The sequence below is a fragment of the Petaurus breviceps genome, unplaced genomic scaffold, assembly GCF_028583685.1.
Source record: "Petaurus breviceps papuanus isolate PSGF00001 unplaced genomic scaffold, PetGlider_PUasm1.0 90897, whole genome shotgun sequence".
Lineage (NCBI taxonomy): Eukaryota > Metazoa > Chordata > Mammalia > Diprotodontia > Petauridae > Petaurus > Petaurus breviceps.
In genome coordinates, this window is record NW_027187374.1 from 13,357,390 (window position 1) to 13,376,420 (window position 19,031).

General features: G+C 35.2%; 1 protein-coding gene across 2 annotated transcripts in view; it reads right to left on the minus strand.

Annotated features, from left to right (window-relative positions):
* Positions 1 to 12,354: 12,354 nt before the first annotated feature.
* Positions 12,355 to 19,031, minus strand: part of TTC3 (tetratricopeptide repeat domain 3) — a 189,011-nt gene continuing 182,334 nt past the window's right edge. For both annotated transcript variants that reach the window (XM_069075029.1, XM_069075031.1), the window contains one exon: positions 12,355 to 19,019. In XM_069075029.1, coding sequence (XP_068931130.1) covers positions 18,930 to 19,019 — 90 coding nt within the window. In that variant the 3' untranslated portion in view covers positions 12,355 to 18,929. The remainder of the gene's footprint in view (positions 19,020 to 19,031) is intronic.

Consider the following 19,031-nt stretch of genomic DNA (forward strand, 5'->3'; position numbering starts at 1 on the left):
TTTTCTCAGTAGTTGAAGGGATTAGAAATATATATATATATATATGTCTTTATATGAGGGTATGCGGGCGTATGAATACATATGTGAATGTGTGTATATACGTTTACAGGTATACACAGATAGAGGGCACGGGACCAATTTAACAGGAAGGGATGATACTTAAAAGGTGAAATTAAGAGGTGAGAGGAATATAATGAGAGGAGATGGGGAGAGACAGAGTGGGGCAAACTATCTCATACAGAAGAGGCAAGGGAAAATGGTTACAATGGAGGGGAAGAATAGGAAGGCAAAAGGGAATGGGTCAACCTTATTCCTATTGAATCTGGCTTGATGAGGGAGGGAAATACACACTAAGTAGGGGATCTCACCCTCCAGGAGAATAGGGGGGAAGGGGATGTGAGGGGGGATGATGGAAGGGAGGGCAGGCTGGGGGGGAGGGAAGTTGGAAGCACCCACTTGTGAAAAGGGACAGGATCAAAGTAGAGAATAGAACAAGTGGGAGGAGGGATAGGATAGGAGGGAGGGAAATATAGTCAGTCTTTTACAATATATCTACTATGTTATTGTTTTGCATTCGCCGCACATGTACAGCCTATACTGAACTGCTTGTCTCCCCAGTGGGGGTGGGTGGAAGTGGGGGGAAGGGAATGAATCTGGAATTGAAAGTTTTAAAATCAAATATTCAAATATATATGTGTATGTGTGTGTGTGTGTGTGTGTGTGTGTGTGTATTAAAAAATAAATAAATAAATGAAAAAGAAAAAAAAAAGCAAGAGCGATTACCCTTCAGACTGGTCGCTTGGTCCCCCTACACTCTGCAGGCTAAGAGCTGTAGATGCAATGCGGTGCTGGCACAGTGTCTCAGCGGCTTCTTGCTCTGGGGGCAAAAGCTGATGCATTCCCAACTACTGGTCCCAAAGTCCACAATGTAGTGACCTCTCACTTTGTCCTTTGCATCTTTGTGTTGATGAATCTGGAAACGGCCACCTGCTGCTGGTGATCTGGAGTCCCTCTGGCCCAGGGCTGGTCAGGCCCACCCTGGGGCTAAAACCTATGGCTCATAGGGCCTGGGCTCAGCTCCCTGAACACTGCACTGGCTGATTCCTGCCAGCCTGCCGGGCTGTCCTCAGTGAGAGGTTAGCTTCTCTGTGTCATTTTGTGGGTTCTGCAGCTCCAAAGTTTGTTTAGAGTCCCCTTTTACATGGATTGGGGAAGGTGGAAGCCAGAGCCCCAAGGAGGTCCTGCTTCTTCTCAGGCCATCTTGACTCCACCCCTATTTTGTTTTTTTAATTAAAAATAACTCCTAGTTTTATTAATTCAATGGTTTTTTTCTCTCTCAATTTTATTAATCTCACCTTTAATTTTTAGGATTTCCAATTTAGCATTTAATTGGGGATTTTTAATTTTTCTTTCTCTATTTTATTAATGTAAACATTTAGAAATATAAATTTTCCTCTAATCACTGCTTTTGCTGTGCCCCATAGGTTTTGATATATTGTTTCAATATTGTCATTCTCTTTAATGAAATTATTGATTCTATGATTTGTCCTTTAACTTGCTTATTCTTTAAGATTAAGTTGTCTAATCTCCAATTAGTTTTTAATATGTTTTCTTGGCCCCTTATTAAATATAATTTTTATTGCATTATAATCTGAAAAAGATACTTTTAATATTTTTGCTTTTCTGCTTTAGCTATAAAATTTTTATGTACTAATATATGGTCAATCTTTGTAAAGACAGCATGAACCACTGAGAAAAAGGCATATTCCTTTCTATTTCCATTCAATTCTCTCCAATAAATATAAAATATATAATTTAATATATAATAATAATAATAAAAATATAAGATACTAGACTGATTTCTAACTGCTCCAGTCTCAGCAAGAGCAGTTACTTTGCCATTTAGATTAGCAAAATATTCCAATGCAGTTTCAGTTTGTTAGTCTCCAACTCTAAAATTTTGGGATATGTTCTGTGAGAGTAGTTTTAGTTTCCATGTAGATAACAAATACTTTAAAAATGTATAAAAGCTACACTTAAAGGAAATAACAAATTTATTGCAGAACAAAAATGTGATTAAAAAAAATTAGATCACTTTCAGTCTCCAAAGGGATAGAAGTAAAGTTAGGATTTATTTACCTTTTGTTGTTTATTGCTTTTTTTGGAGGGGGTGAAGGTAGGGCAATTGGGGCTAAGTGACTTGCCCAAGTTCACATGGCTGTTTTTTTTGTGTGTGTGTGTGTTTGGCGTCACATTTGAACTCAAGTCCTCCTGACTCCAGGACTGGTGCTCTGTTCACTGTGCCACCTAACCACTCCTTGTTTACTGCTTTTAAACAACTAACCTGAAGACACCAACCAAGCCCTGTTAACACTGGGACTACTAGATTGAAGGTGAATTCCTAAGTGCTACCAGGAAAAAGCTTGTTTTAAAACTATAAAGCTACTAAAAAGGAAATAAAATTTAATGCTTTCTGTGAAGACTATGATAAGTTAGGGTAAGAGTTACTGAGGACAGAATTTAACAAGAACATAGACATAAGTTAGGATAAAAAAAGAAAAGAAAAGAATTTAGCTTTTGAGTAATTTTAAAAGAAATAAATAAAAAATTACACCTGCAGTCCCCATCAGAATTTTTTTTAGTAATGTAGTTCCTGTTAGCTCTAATTAATATTTGTTAGTGTTTTTAATAAAGACAGATACTTTAAATCAAGAAATCTTTCTAATGTAAGTCATTGTCAATCATTTGACAATTATGGCAAATCCTATTATGGATTTGAATAAAGAATAAAAATATGCTTTATTATCAAAGAGATAACAAAATTGATATAACAGTCCTAAATATACTAGTTTAATTGGACCACTGTGGTGTTCACAATTACAGCCCAACATTTCTAGTCTCATCATCACTTCTCAATATGAGTTAATTTTGAAAAGTTAAAATAGAAGCTGATTGATAAAATGGGCCTTGATATTGAAATCCTGGCATCTGATGGCCCTTGTGATTGTTAATATTAATGACAATACAGCTTTTATTTGGTTGAATAAAAATACATAAACTCATATAAAAAGGATTTCTGTTAATTAAAAATCATTAGAAAATTAATTCCTCTTTGATGAGAAACAAATTTGTCTTTCCTGACTTATCAGATACAATAATAACCTACAGTACTGAAAAATAACAAATCTTGTGAAGGAAGGAAGCAATTAGGAACAAAGGTTTTTCAAAGTCAAAGGAAAGGTGGTTACAAGCCTCTTTATTTGTACCAAAGTGAAAGTTATCTTCATACAATAGACTATAAACTGAACTTGTATAAAAGCAATATTTATTTTGGTGAAATCTGATATACTCTACAATGAAAATGTAAGAGACAGTATTGCAATTAATTGGTGTCGTGTTATAAAAACTTGTAATAAAGTGTAAATGAAAATTCACTAGAATGAAGATTACTAAGACTAGAAGAATTAAGCAAATAGAAGATAGTAGGAGCAAATTCCACTGCAATAAAGAGAGGGTTTAAAGAATTTTTAGAGAAATGTCTCTTTGGCATGTTTCCCTTCCCCAATCAATATAAGATCACAAAGGATACTTTTTAAGACTTTGAAGGGTTGGGTGGAAGCTTGGCAAATACACATTAAGAGACTGATTGATGAAAAAGGATAATTTCTCTAGACTGATTTAAATAGTTATGCTAACGGTCTTTAAGCTAAGAAAGTTAAGAAAATAAAGTTGTTAGGAAAATAAAAGGAATTGATTTGGCTCTTTGGATGATTTAAAAACATAAAGAAACAGTTGTGGGGAACTGGGAGTGCCACCATTGATTTAAAAAAAAAACATAAGCCAACAAAAAGAGTAGAACCTTGGAAAAATTAGATCTAAATATAGACATTAAAATTTATAAATCATGTCAAAATTTTATTTTGAAACCACATGGCAATTGTGGTATATTAGAGAATTTAATCAGTCTCTTTTACATGTAAAGGGGATAATAAATGAAGGGATAAACTGATTTTAAATGCTTACCATAGCAGTTGCTATATTGATGTTAACTATTGTTGGGATTTGGATTTAAATAACATATTTAAAGTAAATTGGGCGGCCAGGTGGCTCAGCGAGTAAGAGCACTGGCTCCAGTGTCAGGATGACTTGGATAAAATCCGGGCTCAGATACTCAGCACCACACCCAGAAATAACTGGCCGTGTAACCTTGAGCAAGTTACTTAACCCCGATTGCTTTAAAAAAAAAATAAAGTAAAGCAAAGAATATTTTTTTCTGAGGCATAAGTTTAGGTTTTATACAACTGCACAAATGAAACTTGGGAACTTCAAAAACCCACGGTATTTTTTAGGCATTTTTTCATTATGTGAATTGTTTTTTTCTAAATTATATTAGAGAGACCATTTCCCCATTGTGCTATTAAGATAAATGGGATAACCATGTTTGAAGAAAGAAGTGCTGGGCCATTGCCAGTTGTCTTGATATATGTCTTGTCACTAGACTCTGATGACTCTAAAGGAGAGAATGAGGCTGATGACTTTGCACAGTTGTGCCTCACTTAAATCCAATTCAATTGCAAGTCAAGAAATCACCCTCCTGATGTCATTGGTTCTTTTTGGGAATGAAAGACAAATAACAAGAATTAAAAATTATTAAGTATTTGATGGTTTATCTTTTCCTTTAAACTAGCCTCCTAAAGTGAAAACTGAGAGAAGCTATTAAGACAAGTTACTGATAAGACAAAAGTTAGTTTGACTGACGATGCCCTGGGATGAAATGAATGATCTTGGTGTCTTTGATATCTGACCAAACTCTAAACTCCACAGCTTGCTTCATGGTTGTTGGAACTAATTGTTCTTATCCACCCATTACACTAGAGGAAGAAGTCTTCACATGCTTGGAGTAACCAATCCCCTAATTCACCAATGAGTCTCAGGCCTGTTGGTTACTCTCAACCTGATTTAGCCCATCTAGTGAGATGGTTATACTGGGGTGTGGTCACTGAACATGCTACAGTTTCTTGGAGCCACAGCTGAGAGTTGGGTGAAAAGTGTACAAACAAAGTGGATGAGAAGCCCTGAAAAGGGCTCAGCAAGCCCTCATACCACAGGTGCAAAGATTCCAGCAAGCGATGTTTTGTACCAACTAGACCATCTTAGTATAGTCTCCTTTCTAAAATTTAATTTAGTCTAACTGACTGAATGATATCATCTGATAATCAAGGTAGGAAGAAAACCAGTAGGAGGCTTGAGAGCTATGTCGTACTATAAATACAGCCCCACTAGAATTCTGAGTGACTGTAGCAGCTATGCCTTGGGAACCCAAGTTCATCAGTTGGCGTAATCAATTGATAAATATTTATTAAACACTTGCTATGTGCTAGGCACTATGCCAATTTCTGGGGATACAAAAAGAAAAAAAAAGACCTCTTCGCAGATCTTTCTTTGTGAAGTTCCTTGCCTAATCACACTAGTCATGAGATCTTACTAGCCCTTCTGTAAAAACTCTGTGAAACTCTGGAGTACTGCAACTTGAAGGAGAAACTCTCCCAAAGTGGAAAAACTTGCAAGTTAATCTTTAAATAATGGGTGAATTTCATTTAAGACCATTCAAAAAACAATGAAATTGTTGTGAAGCTACATTTTTGAACCAACTATTGCTACTAAAGGGAGGTCCACCATCATCTGGGACTCAATAATCTTTATCAAAGTTATTGAAGGTACCACACTGAATGTATACTCTTTTACAAGATATTATTGTGCTCTGTAATACCCCCATGCTACTAATCAAGAAAGCTACCCCAGGCTCTGATTGTAGACTGACTGTTTATCACTTTGTATGAGATTCTAAGCACCATGTAATATCTAACCTCTGTATAGTGGTTTCTGTTACTTCTTCTGACAATGTGCTTTACTGTGGTAGGTTTGTGCTTTGTAACTTTTAGCAGCATTCCCATTCACCCATATTCTCTATACCTGTCTGCCTTTACCTAGAACAATTAACAATGGATTTGGCCATGTTTGCCTCAAAGACATATTACAAGTTCAACTTTGTTCTCCTCAATTTTGGAGTAAGATGTAGCTTTGATGGTTTTTTTTTTTAACAGACTGTCCTACTGTGATATGTTTCTAACCTTCTGCCAAGAAGAAAGCTACCATCTCCTTTTTCAGCATCATCAAGGGGCCATAAGGTCTCCACACCAAAAGTGCAGTAATATAAACCTAAGACTAAGAAACAGGTAAGTGCTGTCTTTAGAATTGCAGGATATGACCACTAGTAGATTCCATCATTTAGTGGGCCTGCTAAACCTCTTGTTGCTTTGACTAAAGACTAGATTGCTGAACCTTTGCAACTTGACCCTGAATATCTTGCTGCCATGACCAACCTAAAAGAAAGCTCTAATTTCTCCTTTTGCCCTAAAACTCCCAGATGACCATAAGCCCTTCACTTTCTCTCTTTTTTTTGGAGGGGGGAAGGCAAGGCAAATGGAGTTTAAGTGACTTGCCCAAGCTAACACAGCTAGTAAGTGTGTCAAGTGTCTGAGCCTGGATTTGAACTCAGGTCCTCCTGACTCCAGGGCTGGTGCTCTATTTACTGTACCACCTAGCTGCCCCTACCCTCTTTTTATATGAATGGGGGGGCACTTCTGGCTTATTATTGATATGAACTGGATAACATACCCTTAGGTGCTCCACCTTGTCCAAGAGCAATAATAGCTACCAACTTCTTTTTTTTTAAATTTTTTGCTTTTTGGAGGGCAATTGGGGTTAAGTAACTTGCCCAAGGTCACACAGCTAGTTTTTTGTGTGTGTGTGTGCTAAGTATATGAGGCTGGATCCGAACTCAGGTCCTCCTGGCTCCAGGACTGTTTATTTCTTTTTCTAAAAAATATTTTTAAAAAGTTAATTTATTGGGGGTGGCTAGGTGGCACAGTGAATATAGCACCAGCCCTGGAGTTCGGATTCAGCCTCAGACACTTAACACTTACTAGCTATGTGACCTTGGGCGAGTCACCTAACCCCATTGTGCTGCCTTCCCCCCTCCAAAATAGCACAAAAAAAGTTTATTTTTAGTTTTCAACATTCACTTCCATAAGCTTTAAATTTTCTTCCTCTCTCTTCCCTCCTCCCTCCCCAAGATGGCATGCAATCTGATATACACTTTACATATACATTCCTATTAAACATATTTTTACATTAGTTATGTTGTATAGAAGAATTAGAATGATTAGGAGGAACCATGAGAAAATCAAAACAAAACAAAACAAAACAAAAAGAAAATAGTCTGCTTTGCTCTGCATTCAGACTCCGTAGTTCTTTCTCTGGATGTGACTGGCATTTTCCATCATGAGTCCTTTGGAATTGTTTAGGTCCTTGCATTGCTGAGAAGGGCTAAGTCTATCAAAATCAGTCATCACACACTGTAGCTGTTACTGTGTACAGTGTTCTCCTGGTTCTGCTCACTTCACTCAGCATCAGTTCACATACGTCTTTCCAGGTTTTTCTTAAGTCTGCTGGTTCATCATTTCTTACAGTACAATAGTATTCCATTACAAGCTACCAACTTCTTAGTGGAGAATACATGCAATCTGGTCCTAGAATTTCTTTAAATGTACAGTGCCCCCCTGATGGTGAGGCTCTATTGCTTTACCACTATACCCAAGCCTTTTCTGACCAAAGACTTGCAAGGTATGAGTTACTTTGCTAGGGAAAGAGAATATCACTTTGAAATGGCATTCTGCTTTCAATCCTGCAGTACTCCTTCCTGACCTGCCTTTCTCTGGCAAGCCTCTACGTAATAGCTGCTCAACTGTTAAAGATGGTCAGTGCTACACTAGAATCTCCATGGTCTCTGACCATAACACCATTTGGGCAGCTTGACTGTCCTCTCACCCAAGTACTTGTCCAGGCTGCTGAGCTCATCATCCTCCCTCAAGCCTGTCATCTAACTACTGACAAGAGAGTTACCATTTACACTAGACTCTCTTCCTATGTCTTTCATTTCAACGACTCTTTATCATTTACTGACCACTCTATTTTCTCCATTGGCCCCAATATCTGTTCTCTACAATGATGCTGAGGGTAAAAGTGGAAACAGCAACACAAAGCTAAACAGGACTCTGGGGTCTGAGTGTCTGAGAAAGGTAAGCTACATTTCCCCCAGAGTTCCTATCACTAGGTTTTCTTTTCTTTCTTTTTTTTGTTCATAAGGGATATCAAGCACACAAGGGATACCAGATTCAATTAGGTGAGGATGAATTGCTCCAGGCATCACCCCAGTGATAACTTGCATAACAGCCACTTGTCCAACTTGCTTAGCTTTCAATCAGCATACATTTTGAGCCACAGCCTTTGGCAATCCCTTAGCTTATATCCCTTTTAAACACTTACAAATTGATTTTGTTTATATGTCCAGAGAAGGTCATTATCAATACTGTCTTGTCATTGTTAACCAACTTAATCAGTGAGGGAGGCATTCCTTAGTTCTAAAGCCATAGATGCTTTTATTACTGAAATTATCAACAAAGAAATTTTGTCCAGGTATTGCCCACCTGCCCATATAAGACTCTGATAGAGGGTACCATTTTATTGATTACGTTCTCTCTCAAGTTATTCTAATCTTGGCATTACTCCTAAGTTCCATAACCCATACCATCTTGAAAGTTCTGGTACAGTTGAACGTGTGAACTTGAAACTATGGTTGGTAAATTATACTTTGAAACCCATTTGAAATGGCTTGATATTCTAGTTTTGCTCTATCTGCATAGCAGATCAAGGTGGGAACTATGTGCCTGTCTTTTTCTCAAGTTACCTTGTGAAGGTGATGACAGGATTTTCTTGGTTAATTTTGAGCCTAACTGTGACATCCCATCATACAATTGTCTGATTATATGGCTCTTGCCTAGAATTGACATCATGTTAGTAGAACATTTTCTCCCCTACTATAGCTATGTCCCTCCTTTTCTTTTTGTGACTAATTTCTATAATAATGGCAGGTAGTCAGTAGAATAAATCTTAATCTTGTAGATTGATGCCTATGAGATACAGGTATGAAGGATCTAGTCTATTCAACCTGAAATTATAGTCATTTCTATATCCTAAACTCCCAAACAGATGAACATTGGGGCTTATCATCTACCTGTCATGTATACAATAAGTTTCTTCAAATAGAGTGTTATTGGATTAGACAATGTTTCAGAAGTTTTATGGGACCAAGGTGTAAGTCTATTGTTTAGTGTGGCTAAATCAGAAATGCCTTCTGTTTTGTGTTAAAGAAAAGAATTTCAGTACAATTATTTATTTTAGAAGAGAGAAACTTATGGTCTATTTTGTGTTACCTCAAAGAGACATCCAACTTTACTTAGGTTTATTATTTAATGTGGAATTAACACCTTTGTGTGAAGCATGGCCTGAAGTACAAATGCATGTTTTGTATTTTGTTACAACTGGAATAAGATAAGCATTTCTTAAGTAAATTCACTTGTATGGTCATTAAACTTGGGCATAGAAATGACCTGGTTTCATAGTGTTGTCACTTTTGTGCTCATGTATAGAATTAGATCATTAGCAGCATCTCATCCTCCTAAGAGGGGAATGGGTAGCTAATGTGAGTGAATAACTACAGTAAACAATTGGACTAAATGGCTGCAGTGAATATTTGTTGAGAAAATAACAAGGCCAGATGAATATATGGCCTTGAGCATGTTCTAACAAGTTCTAAAAACTAGGTTCAGAATATATGCCTAAGTATGTCAACATAACAATTTACTAATAAAACTGAAGTTTCTTTCCCTTGTGGGGCTTGAATGAAATAACCATTAGTCAAAGGAAATTAAATGGTGGTAGAGTGAATGTCAATTTAAAGGCACTCCTAATCTTAAATTACACAATTACTTTGCATTTTTTAACTGAGAAAGTCTCATTCTACAGTTAGATTCTCCCTCCAGCTTGTCAGCAGCATCTAAATCAAGTATGTGTTTTAGACTGAGATAGGAATAGCACAGAACATGAGAAAATGTAACTACTGTTGACAGGATTGAAGTCATAGAGTTTGAACTAGTCTTTACCATGCAACTTAGTTACTGGTAAAGCAAAATTAAAGTGTCTGTACTAAATTGTATTAAGATCTGTTTTGTGAAAGGGTTGTAACAGAAATACCTGGAGAAACATCTGCAGGTGGCCAGCGCTTCTGGGAAGACCCATCAACTGGGAGCCACTCCACGAGAAGCTCCATGACCACATGAATACCTGAGATATCTGACATCTGGAGCTCAACTGAATATTAAATGGACATTGGCAGTGGGTTACTAGGATACAGTCATTTGATCATTGCACTTATTACCTGGAAGACTTATCAAAGGGATTGCTCCCAATGGTATTTTGCCTCACCCATAGAGGACTGCCCGCTATACTTTCCTAGCCCTTACTAATCCATAAAAGTCCCTAGGTCTTTTTTGGGTTAAAAGGGGAAATTGTGAGGATAATTTTGATACCTGTAATCGATTTGATCAGCATTTACTCATTTCATTGTGTTTTACTAAGTATCAATGATTGCTTTAGTGAGTCAGGTAGGACAGAATTAAGTTTGAGTTAGTTAATGCTGTCAGAATGGGAGTTATGGAGGTCAGAATTAATTAACCCATTGTGTATTGATATTGATATTACTTATATTTGGGCTGGGGGATAGATTTATACTTCACAGGTACATACATTTTTTGCACATTGTATTCTTTGGGAGGTCCACATCAGATACAGAGAGGAGCTAATGCTATGTCTAAGTTCAAAAGTAGGAAAGATGATAGTTCACAAATTATAGGTTAATGAGGTTGATTGATTTTGATTCCTGGAAAAATTCCATAAAATTATTAAAAGGATGGTCATTGAATATTTGGAAAAGGAAGTGGTGATCATGCAATAAGTGGCAGCACAGCTTCGTTAAGAATACATCATACCAAATCAACCTCATTCCTTTTTTTAAAAAATTTTTTGGAGGGCAATTGTGGTTAAGTGACTTGCCCAAGGTCATATGGCTAGTTTTTGTGTTGTGTCTGAGGTCGGACTTGAACCCAGGTCCTCCTGACTCCAGGACTGGTGCTATATTCACTGTGCCACCTAGCTGCCCTATCTCATTCCTTTTTTTTAAAAAAAGGGATTACTAATAATTTCCTATCCATTAAAACATGATCAGTTTCATTTTCTTTCATGTGATGAAATTCAGTACTTGCCATGTTTAGTGTCTTCTGACTCTTTTCTGAAAGCATCTGTGATACGTAACTATGAGGCTTATATATAGAAAGGAAGAAAAGAAGAAAATGACCATTTATTAAGTGTTTACTATATGACAGATATGGTGTTCTAATAACTGGAGATACCAATACAACCAAAAAGAAAGTCCCTGCCTTCAAGAAGCTTACATTCTAATTGGGAACAAAAGGGAGTTGAAAAGTGGTGGGGAAGGAAAGAGGGCAAGAGATGTCAGGACAGGAATGAAGACTGAAACAAGTCTCTACAGAAAATAAGAGACTCTAGGAGGAATTCACCAATGGGAAGAGACAGGTCTTGTTTCACACTGACGGAGGCAGAGGAGTGGTTGAATGTTATGGGAAGAGGAAACCTGGTGCTAAGGGAAGTTCAAGGATGAGAAAGCATGATTTGGAAGTTCAGGAACCAGGAAGAGGAACAGGAGAGTAATGGAGGCCAACCTAAGCCTCCCACAAAATGAAGGCCTCAGGACAAATTCATGAATAGGAGAAGGGGCAGGTCTTACAGAAGGATGTTCCATGTTAATAAGGTTGTAGGGGTAACTGAATGATCCCCAGTGAGAAGGAAGCACTGGGGAGTTTTAGGATAAGAAACTATGGTTTGGAAGCTAACAGGGCTGGGAGGGGAATGCAGTCCACAAATATCTGGCTCCTCTCCTCCATCCCCATTTGCTAATGTATTCCTGTTTTTTTGTTTGTTTTTACCTATTTTCACTTTTGAGATTTAAGAAAGTATTCTCAGTTTTGTCACTAAGTATCAATTTAATTTGGAAGCTCTTATTGAGTTCTTCATAGAATTTTTCTACCTCTTCATCCTCTGCAACTTATGTTGGTACATAATTTGTAATTACCTTCATTGTGGTTTGGCTGCACAATCCAAATGCAGAGCAGATAGGGCACCGGAATGCCCAGAGACTCACTCCTAATCTTTCAAAATTCACAAGGTCATAACATCCAATCCCTTCATCTAAAACAGAAAAGAACAAATGTAGAGGCAAAGGCCTTACCCCTTACAGCATTATCTCTCACCGGACACATTGACACAGGAGTCAAACCAAAAGTGAGCATCTAAAGAGAAATATGTCCAAGGCTCTAGTTGTAGTGCTTGAAGAAAATGTTTTATTGAGGTTTAATTTTTACATTACAAACTTTTACAGATAACTCCTACTTCACAAGAGGTCTCTCAAAACAAAATATAACAATTTAGTACAACTAATAATACAGCAACTTCATCTGAAAGTGCATGCAACAGGTCACATTTATAGTAACTCCACCTCTGTTTAAGAAAAAAAAAATCAACTCTATTTTCTCTTCCTCCCAAAACCATCCCATTGGGGGGAAAAAAAAAGAAAAAGAAATTTCTTGTAACAAATATGCATTTAAGCAAATCAAAGTCCCTCAATAGTTGTATACAAAGATATACATCATATTCGGCACCCTACATGCATCACATCTGTATGTTTCACCTCTGGAATCATGAATGATCATTGTATTCATCATAGTTATTACAGCCTTCAAAATTATTTGACAGTGTTATTAATGTTATTCTTATATGTTCCCTGGGTTCTGCACAATTAATTCTTCATCAGTTTCTAAGGGACCTCAAAATTGTTATTTTCTGTAGTACTGAGGTTATGTATAATTTATTCTTTTGGCACAATTCTGCATCGGTTCTTATAAATCTTTCCATTTCTTTTTGAAGTAATCTATTTCCAATAGCACAACAGTATTCTTTCACATTCACACGTATCATGAATATTCAGTCATTCTTCAAAGACATCCCATTAGTTTCCAGATTGTTGTTGTTTTTTTTTTTTTACCAACACAAAAAGAGCTGCTATAAATATTTTTGTACGTAAAGTATATTTTCCTCTTTCCTTGTCTTTTTTGGTTGTTGACCTAAAAATAGCTGGGAATACACTATTTACTAACTTCTGTGTAAACTTCCAAATTGCTTTACAGAATGGTTGTAGCTGTTCACAGGCTCACCAATAGTGCATTAATTTGATTGTTTTCTCATAATTCCTCCAACATTTATCATATTCTTTTTTTTTTGCCACTTTCATGAGTATGAGATAGAATTTCAGAATTACTTTAATTTGTCTTACTCTAATTGGTAGAGATTTGGAATTTTTTTTTTTTCATATTGCTTTAGTTAGACTCAGTTTATCTTAGAGAACTGCCTTTTCATATCATTAGGTCATTTATCAACTGAGGAACAGCTCTTATTCATTTTAATCAGTTCCATATACATCTTTACATATACATACATACCTATAGAAATGAAATTTTTATTAGAGAAACTTGTTGAAAATTTTCCAGTTATTTTAATCCTAGGTTTATTAAATTTGTTTATTCAAATTTTATGTAATCAGAATGATCTACTTTATCTTTTGTGATTCTTTCTATTACTGGCATGAATTTTTCTCTTAGATCAAGATTTGACAGATATTTTTTTCTATGGTTTTCTAATTGTATTGATTTGAAGCTTATCTTTTATAAGGTATAAGGTGCTAGTCTAAATCTAACTTCTATACTATTTATTGTCCAACATTCCCAACAGTTTCTGTCAAATAAATCTTTATCCAATAGTTTGGGTCTTTGTGCTGATCAAATACCAGGGTATTAGACACTTAATCTGTTCTACTAATCAATAATTTAACATTTTAAACTAGTACTAAATTATTTGAATAATTACTGTTATGTTGTAGTTTGAGTTCTAATGCTGTTGGTCCCCTTTGTTCTGATTTCCTATTACTTCTCTTGAAAATCTTGACCACTTTTTCTTCCGTATGAATTTCATCATTATTAAATTTTTTTAGTTCTATAAAGTAATTTTTAGTTTGGTATGATATTGAATAAGTAAATAAATTTAGGTAGTTTTGCTATTTTTATTATATTGGCTCAACCTACACATGAGCAATGAATATTTTTTTCCAATTATTTAGGTCTATATTTCTGTAAACAGCTTATAGTTGTGTTTATACAGTTCTTGTGTGTATCTTGGAAGGCAGACTCCCAAGTGGTTTATATATTCTATAGTTATTTAAATTCAATTTCCCTTTCTAGCTTTTCCTGATGGGTTTTATTGGAATTATATAGAAATTTTGGTGATTTGTGTAGATTTATTTTATATCCTGTAAGCCTGATGAAGTTACTGTTTAACTCAATTTTTAGTTGACTCTCTAGGGTTCTTTGAGTATACCATCATATCATCTGCAAAAAGTGGTAATTTTTTTCTTTACCAAGATAATTCTTCCTATTTTTTTTTTTGTCTTATTGCTAGGGATACCAATTCAAGAAGTGGTGACAATGGACGTCCTTGTTTCATACTGAATTAACTGGAAAGGATTCATTTCTCTCTTGTAAACAATAGTGGCTCTTGGTTTTAGATATATATTAAGCATTTAAAGGAAAGGTCCATTTATTTCTCCGTTAATTCCAACCTGATCATAGTATATAATCTTTCTGTTATAGTGTTTTAGCCTTTTTTTTTGTTGCTATGTCATTAAGGATAGTGATCTATAGTTTCTTTTTTGTTTTGAATGTCCTTGTGTTATATCAAGGCTATATCTGTGTCATGAAAATAATTTGGTAGGATTCCTTTTGCAAATAATTTATATAATACTGGAATTAATTTTTTAAAATGTTTCATAGACTTCACTTCTATTCCTGGGTTTTTTCTTTTGGAAGTTCATTTATGATTTGTTTAATTTCTACCAAACTGTGTTGTATAAATTTTCTGCTTCTTATTCTGTTAATTTGAGTATTTTGTAAATATTCATTTATTTTATCTAAGCTGTCAGTTTTATTAAGTCTAGTAACATCCTTTATTTCTTCTTCATTTATTGTGAATACTCCTTTTTCATTTGTTACACTGGTAATTTGATTTTCCTCTTTCTTTTAAAACAAATTAGCTAACAATTTAACTATTTTATTGCTTTTCCGGGGGAGGGAGGGGAGAGGGGGATAGTTTCTAGTTTTATACATTAAATCATTTTTTTTCAGTTTCATTAATTTCTTTTTGTCTGAAATCATAATCATTACCCCTGCTTTTTTTTTGTGTTCAGCTGAGGCATAACAGATTTTGCTCCAACCCTTTATTTTACACAATCCCTGTGTGAATCTTATTTTCAAGTGTTTCTTTTAAACAACATATTGTTGGATTTTGCTTTTGTCCATTCTGCTGACTTCTATTTTTTTTTTTTTGCCTTTTTGGAGGACAATTGGGGTTAAGTAACTTGCCCAAGGTTACACAGCTAGTTTTTTTTGTGTGGGTGTTAAGTGTCTGAGGCCAGCCGGAACCGAACTCGGGTCCTCAGCCCCCCTATGGTAAACATTCCTTTTTTTGTCTTTTTGGAGGGGGAAGGCAGGGCAATTGGGGTTAAGTAACTTGCCCAAGGTCACACAGCTAATAAGTGTTAATTGTCTGAGGTCAGATTTGAACCCAGGTCCTCCTGACTCCAGGACTGGTGCTCTATTCACTGCCCCACCTAGCTGCCCTTGACTTCTATTCATCGCACTCATGTTCATAGTTATGATAGTTAATTGTTTATTTCCCTCTATTTTTTTTCATTTTTCTTTCTCTATAATCCTTACAACTTATTATTACTCCCTCTTTTTATTCCTCTTTTCTTCCTTATGTTTTCCAGTCTTAGAGTTTTTTGCTCATTATTGATCCCTCCAAGAATCTATTCTTTCTCTTATATTCCCTTTTCCCATCCCTTTTTCCTTGAGTTAAATGCATTTCGTGTGTGTGTATACTTTCTGCCCTCTTTAGAACAGTTTAAATCAAAGTGAAGTTGAAGGGATCCATTTCCCCCTACTTTTTCCATGTTTGTATTCTACTTGTACAACCTGATTATGTGTCTTAAGTTCCCCTATATTTTCTCCCACCTTTCCTTAATTTATCCTTCCCCTCTCTTTTCTTCTTACATCTTCAAAATATTAAAAAAAAAACTATTACAGATCTTCTGTTCCAACTAATTATCTCTGATTTCTTGTAACATCAGTTTTAAAACTTTTTAACATTCTCTCTGTTAGGTTGTAAATAGTCCCTGATTGAATTGTTCACTTCAACTTTTATTTTATTTTGATTTCTGAATTTATATTTCAGAGTTCCTTTTTAATTTTTTTCATTTATCAGGAATATTTGCTAGTCCTCTAATTCATTAAAGATATGTATTTTTTTCTTTGTAGGATTATATTCATTTTTCTTGGAGAAGGTGTTACTACTGGCTGTAGACCTCCTGGATAATTTCATTCCATGTTCTCTGTTCTTTTAAATGACAGCTGCTAAATCTTGTACAATGCTGAGTTGTTGATATTTGGAATTATATTAGGAATGCAGGGTTCATTCAATATTAGGAAACTTTCAATATAATAGACCATATCAATAACAAGAACAATAAAAATCATATGATTACATAAGCAAATATAGAAAAAACTGTTGATAAGATACACATTCTTGTTTAAAAAACAAACTACTAAAAAGGATATACATACACACACACATACACACACACACACACACACACACCCTTGCTTTGATAACTAGTATCTTTCTAAAATTAAGAGCCAACATTATATGTGATAGCAATAAATGAGAGGTGTTTCCATCAAGACCAGTAAGTAAAGATATCCATGATTACCAGTATTATTTGATATAATGCTAGAAAAAGCTAGTGTTAACAATATTCAAAGAAAATGAGGAAATAAGTACAGGCAAAAAGGAAACAAAATTATTGCTTTTTGTGGATACCATGATGGCTTAGAGAACCCTAGGAAAGCCAACTCAAAACTAATTGGAAAAAGTAATGACTTTAGCAAAGCTATAGGAAATACACTAAACCCACATAAAACAAAGCATTCCATCAAGAAAAAGTAGAAAAAGAAATTCCACTTAAAATAACTATGAATATATACAATACTTAGGACTTTACCTATCAAGATATATAGGGAACTATAGAAATACAATGAAAAACGCTCTTTTAGAAATAAGGACAGACCTAAATAATGGGAGAAATATTGATTATACTTACTTGTTAGCAAAGGATTACTTTATAGAAGTAGAAAAAATAAAAATTTTTCTGGACAAAAAAAGGTCAAGAATCTCCAGGAAAATAATAGGAAAAAAAGGAATCGACAAGAAGAGGCCTTCACAGTACCAGATCTTAAACTATATCATAAGCAGTAATTCATCAAAATAATATGAGACTGGTTAAGAAATAGAGAGGTCAATGAGGAACAGTTTAGGAGCAAAAGCAAAAGAGCACAGTAGCCTAGTATTTGAAAAACCTTAAATATTCCAGCTATTGGACTAAGAACTCATTATCTGACAAAAACTGCTGCTGCTGGGAAACAGTCTAACAGAAAATAGGTCTAGAGTCATGCCCTATACTGTTTACCAAGATAAGCTCCCAATAGGTACATAACTTAGACATAAAAGTTAACCTTATAAACAAATTGAAGGAGCAAGAAATAAATTATTTGTCAGATCTATAGATAGGGGAAGAGTTCATGACTAAACAAGATAGAAAAGGTCATAGAAGGAAAATGGATAATTTTGATTACATAAACTTAAAATAATTTGTACAAACAAATCTAATGCAGGTAAAATTATAAGGGAAAAAGTAATCCAAGGGAGGAAAATCTGATAATGGTCTTATTTCTAAGACATATAAGAGACTATTTCAAATTTATAAGTCTTAAAACCACTTGTCAATATGAAAATGGAAAAAGGATATAAATTAGGCGTTTTTTAGAGGAAGAAATCTTTTACTATCCATGAAAAAAATGTTCTAAATTTGCATGGAAATACAAATTAAAACAACTGAGATTGGGTTATGCTTCACACTCACAGGATTGGCAAAGGCAATGGAAAAGGAAGATGTTGGAGGGATTACAGGAGAACATGTACATTAATGTACATTTTTTAAAACATTTTATTAATGTACTTTTGGTGGATCTATTAATTGAGCTAGCTGTTCTGGAAATATATTTGAGATTATGTCCCCAAAGCTACCAAACTGTGCCTGCCCCTTGGTCCAGACATACCACTCTTAGACTTATATTCTCAAAAGAGATCAAAGAAAGGTGGAAAGGACCTATATGTATAAAAATATTTATTTTAACTTTTTTTTTTTGGTAGCAAAGAACTGGAAATGAAGAGGGTGCCTATTATTTGGGGAATGACTGAACAAACTGTGGTCTATGAATGGAGCAGAATACAATTGTTCCATAACATACACACACACACACACACACACACACACATACGTTATATATAAAATATAGTACCATCTATGTATTTCATTCACATGGGTGAATGAAATATATATGAATGGAATATATAAATGGTGCTATAAAAGACATATAAACAGTTGCATAGGGCAGAACCAGGAAAACAATTTATATAATAAAAATAGTAAAGACAAAGACTTAATAACTCAATGTAATGACTGACTCTATGGTTCCAGAGGTCTGATTATGAAGTATGCAACCAATGCAGGTGTGGTAGTGCATGCCTATAATTCTTGCTACCAGGGAACCTGAGGCTTTGTAGATATCAAGAGTTTTGGGCCGCAGTGGCTTAAAGTTGATAAGGTGTTTTTTCTAAGTCTGGTACCAATATAGTGATGTCCTGTAATGGCAGGGGACCACCAGACTGACTCAAAAGGGGCAAACTGGCCCAGTTGATAAAAGTAGCAGATCAAAGGTTCCATGCTGATCAGGGCTGTGAGTGCCCACTGCACCTCCAACCTGGGCAAGATA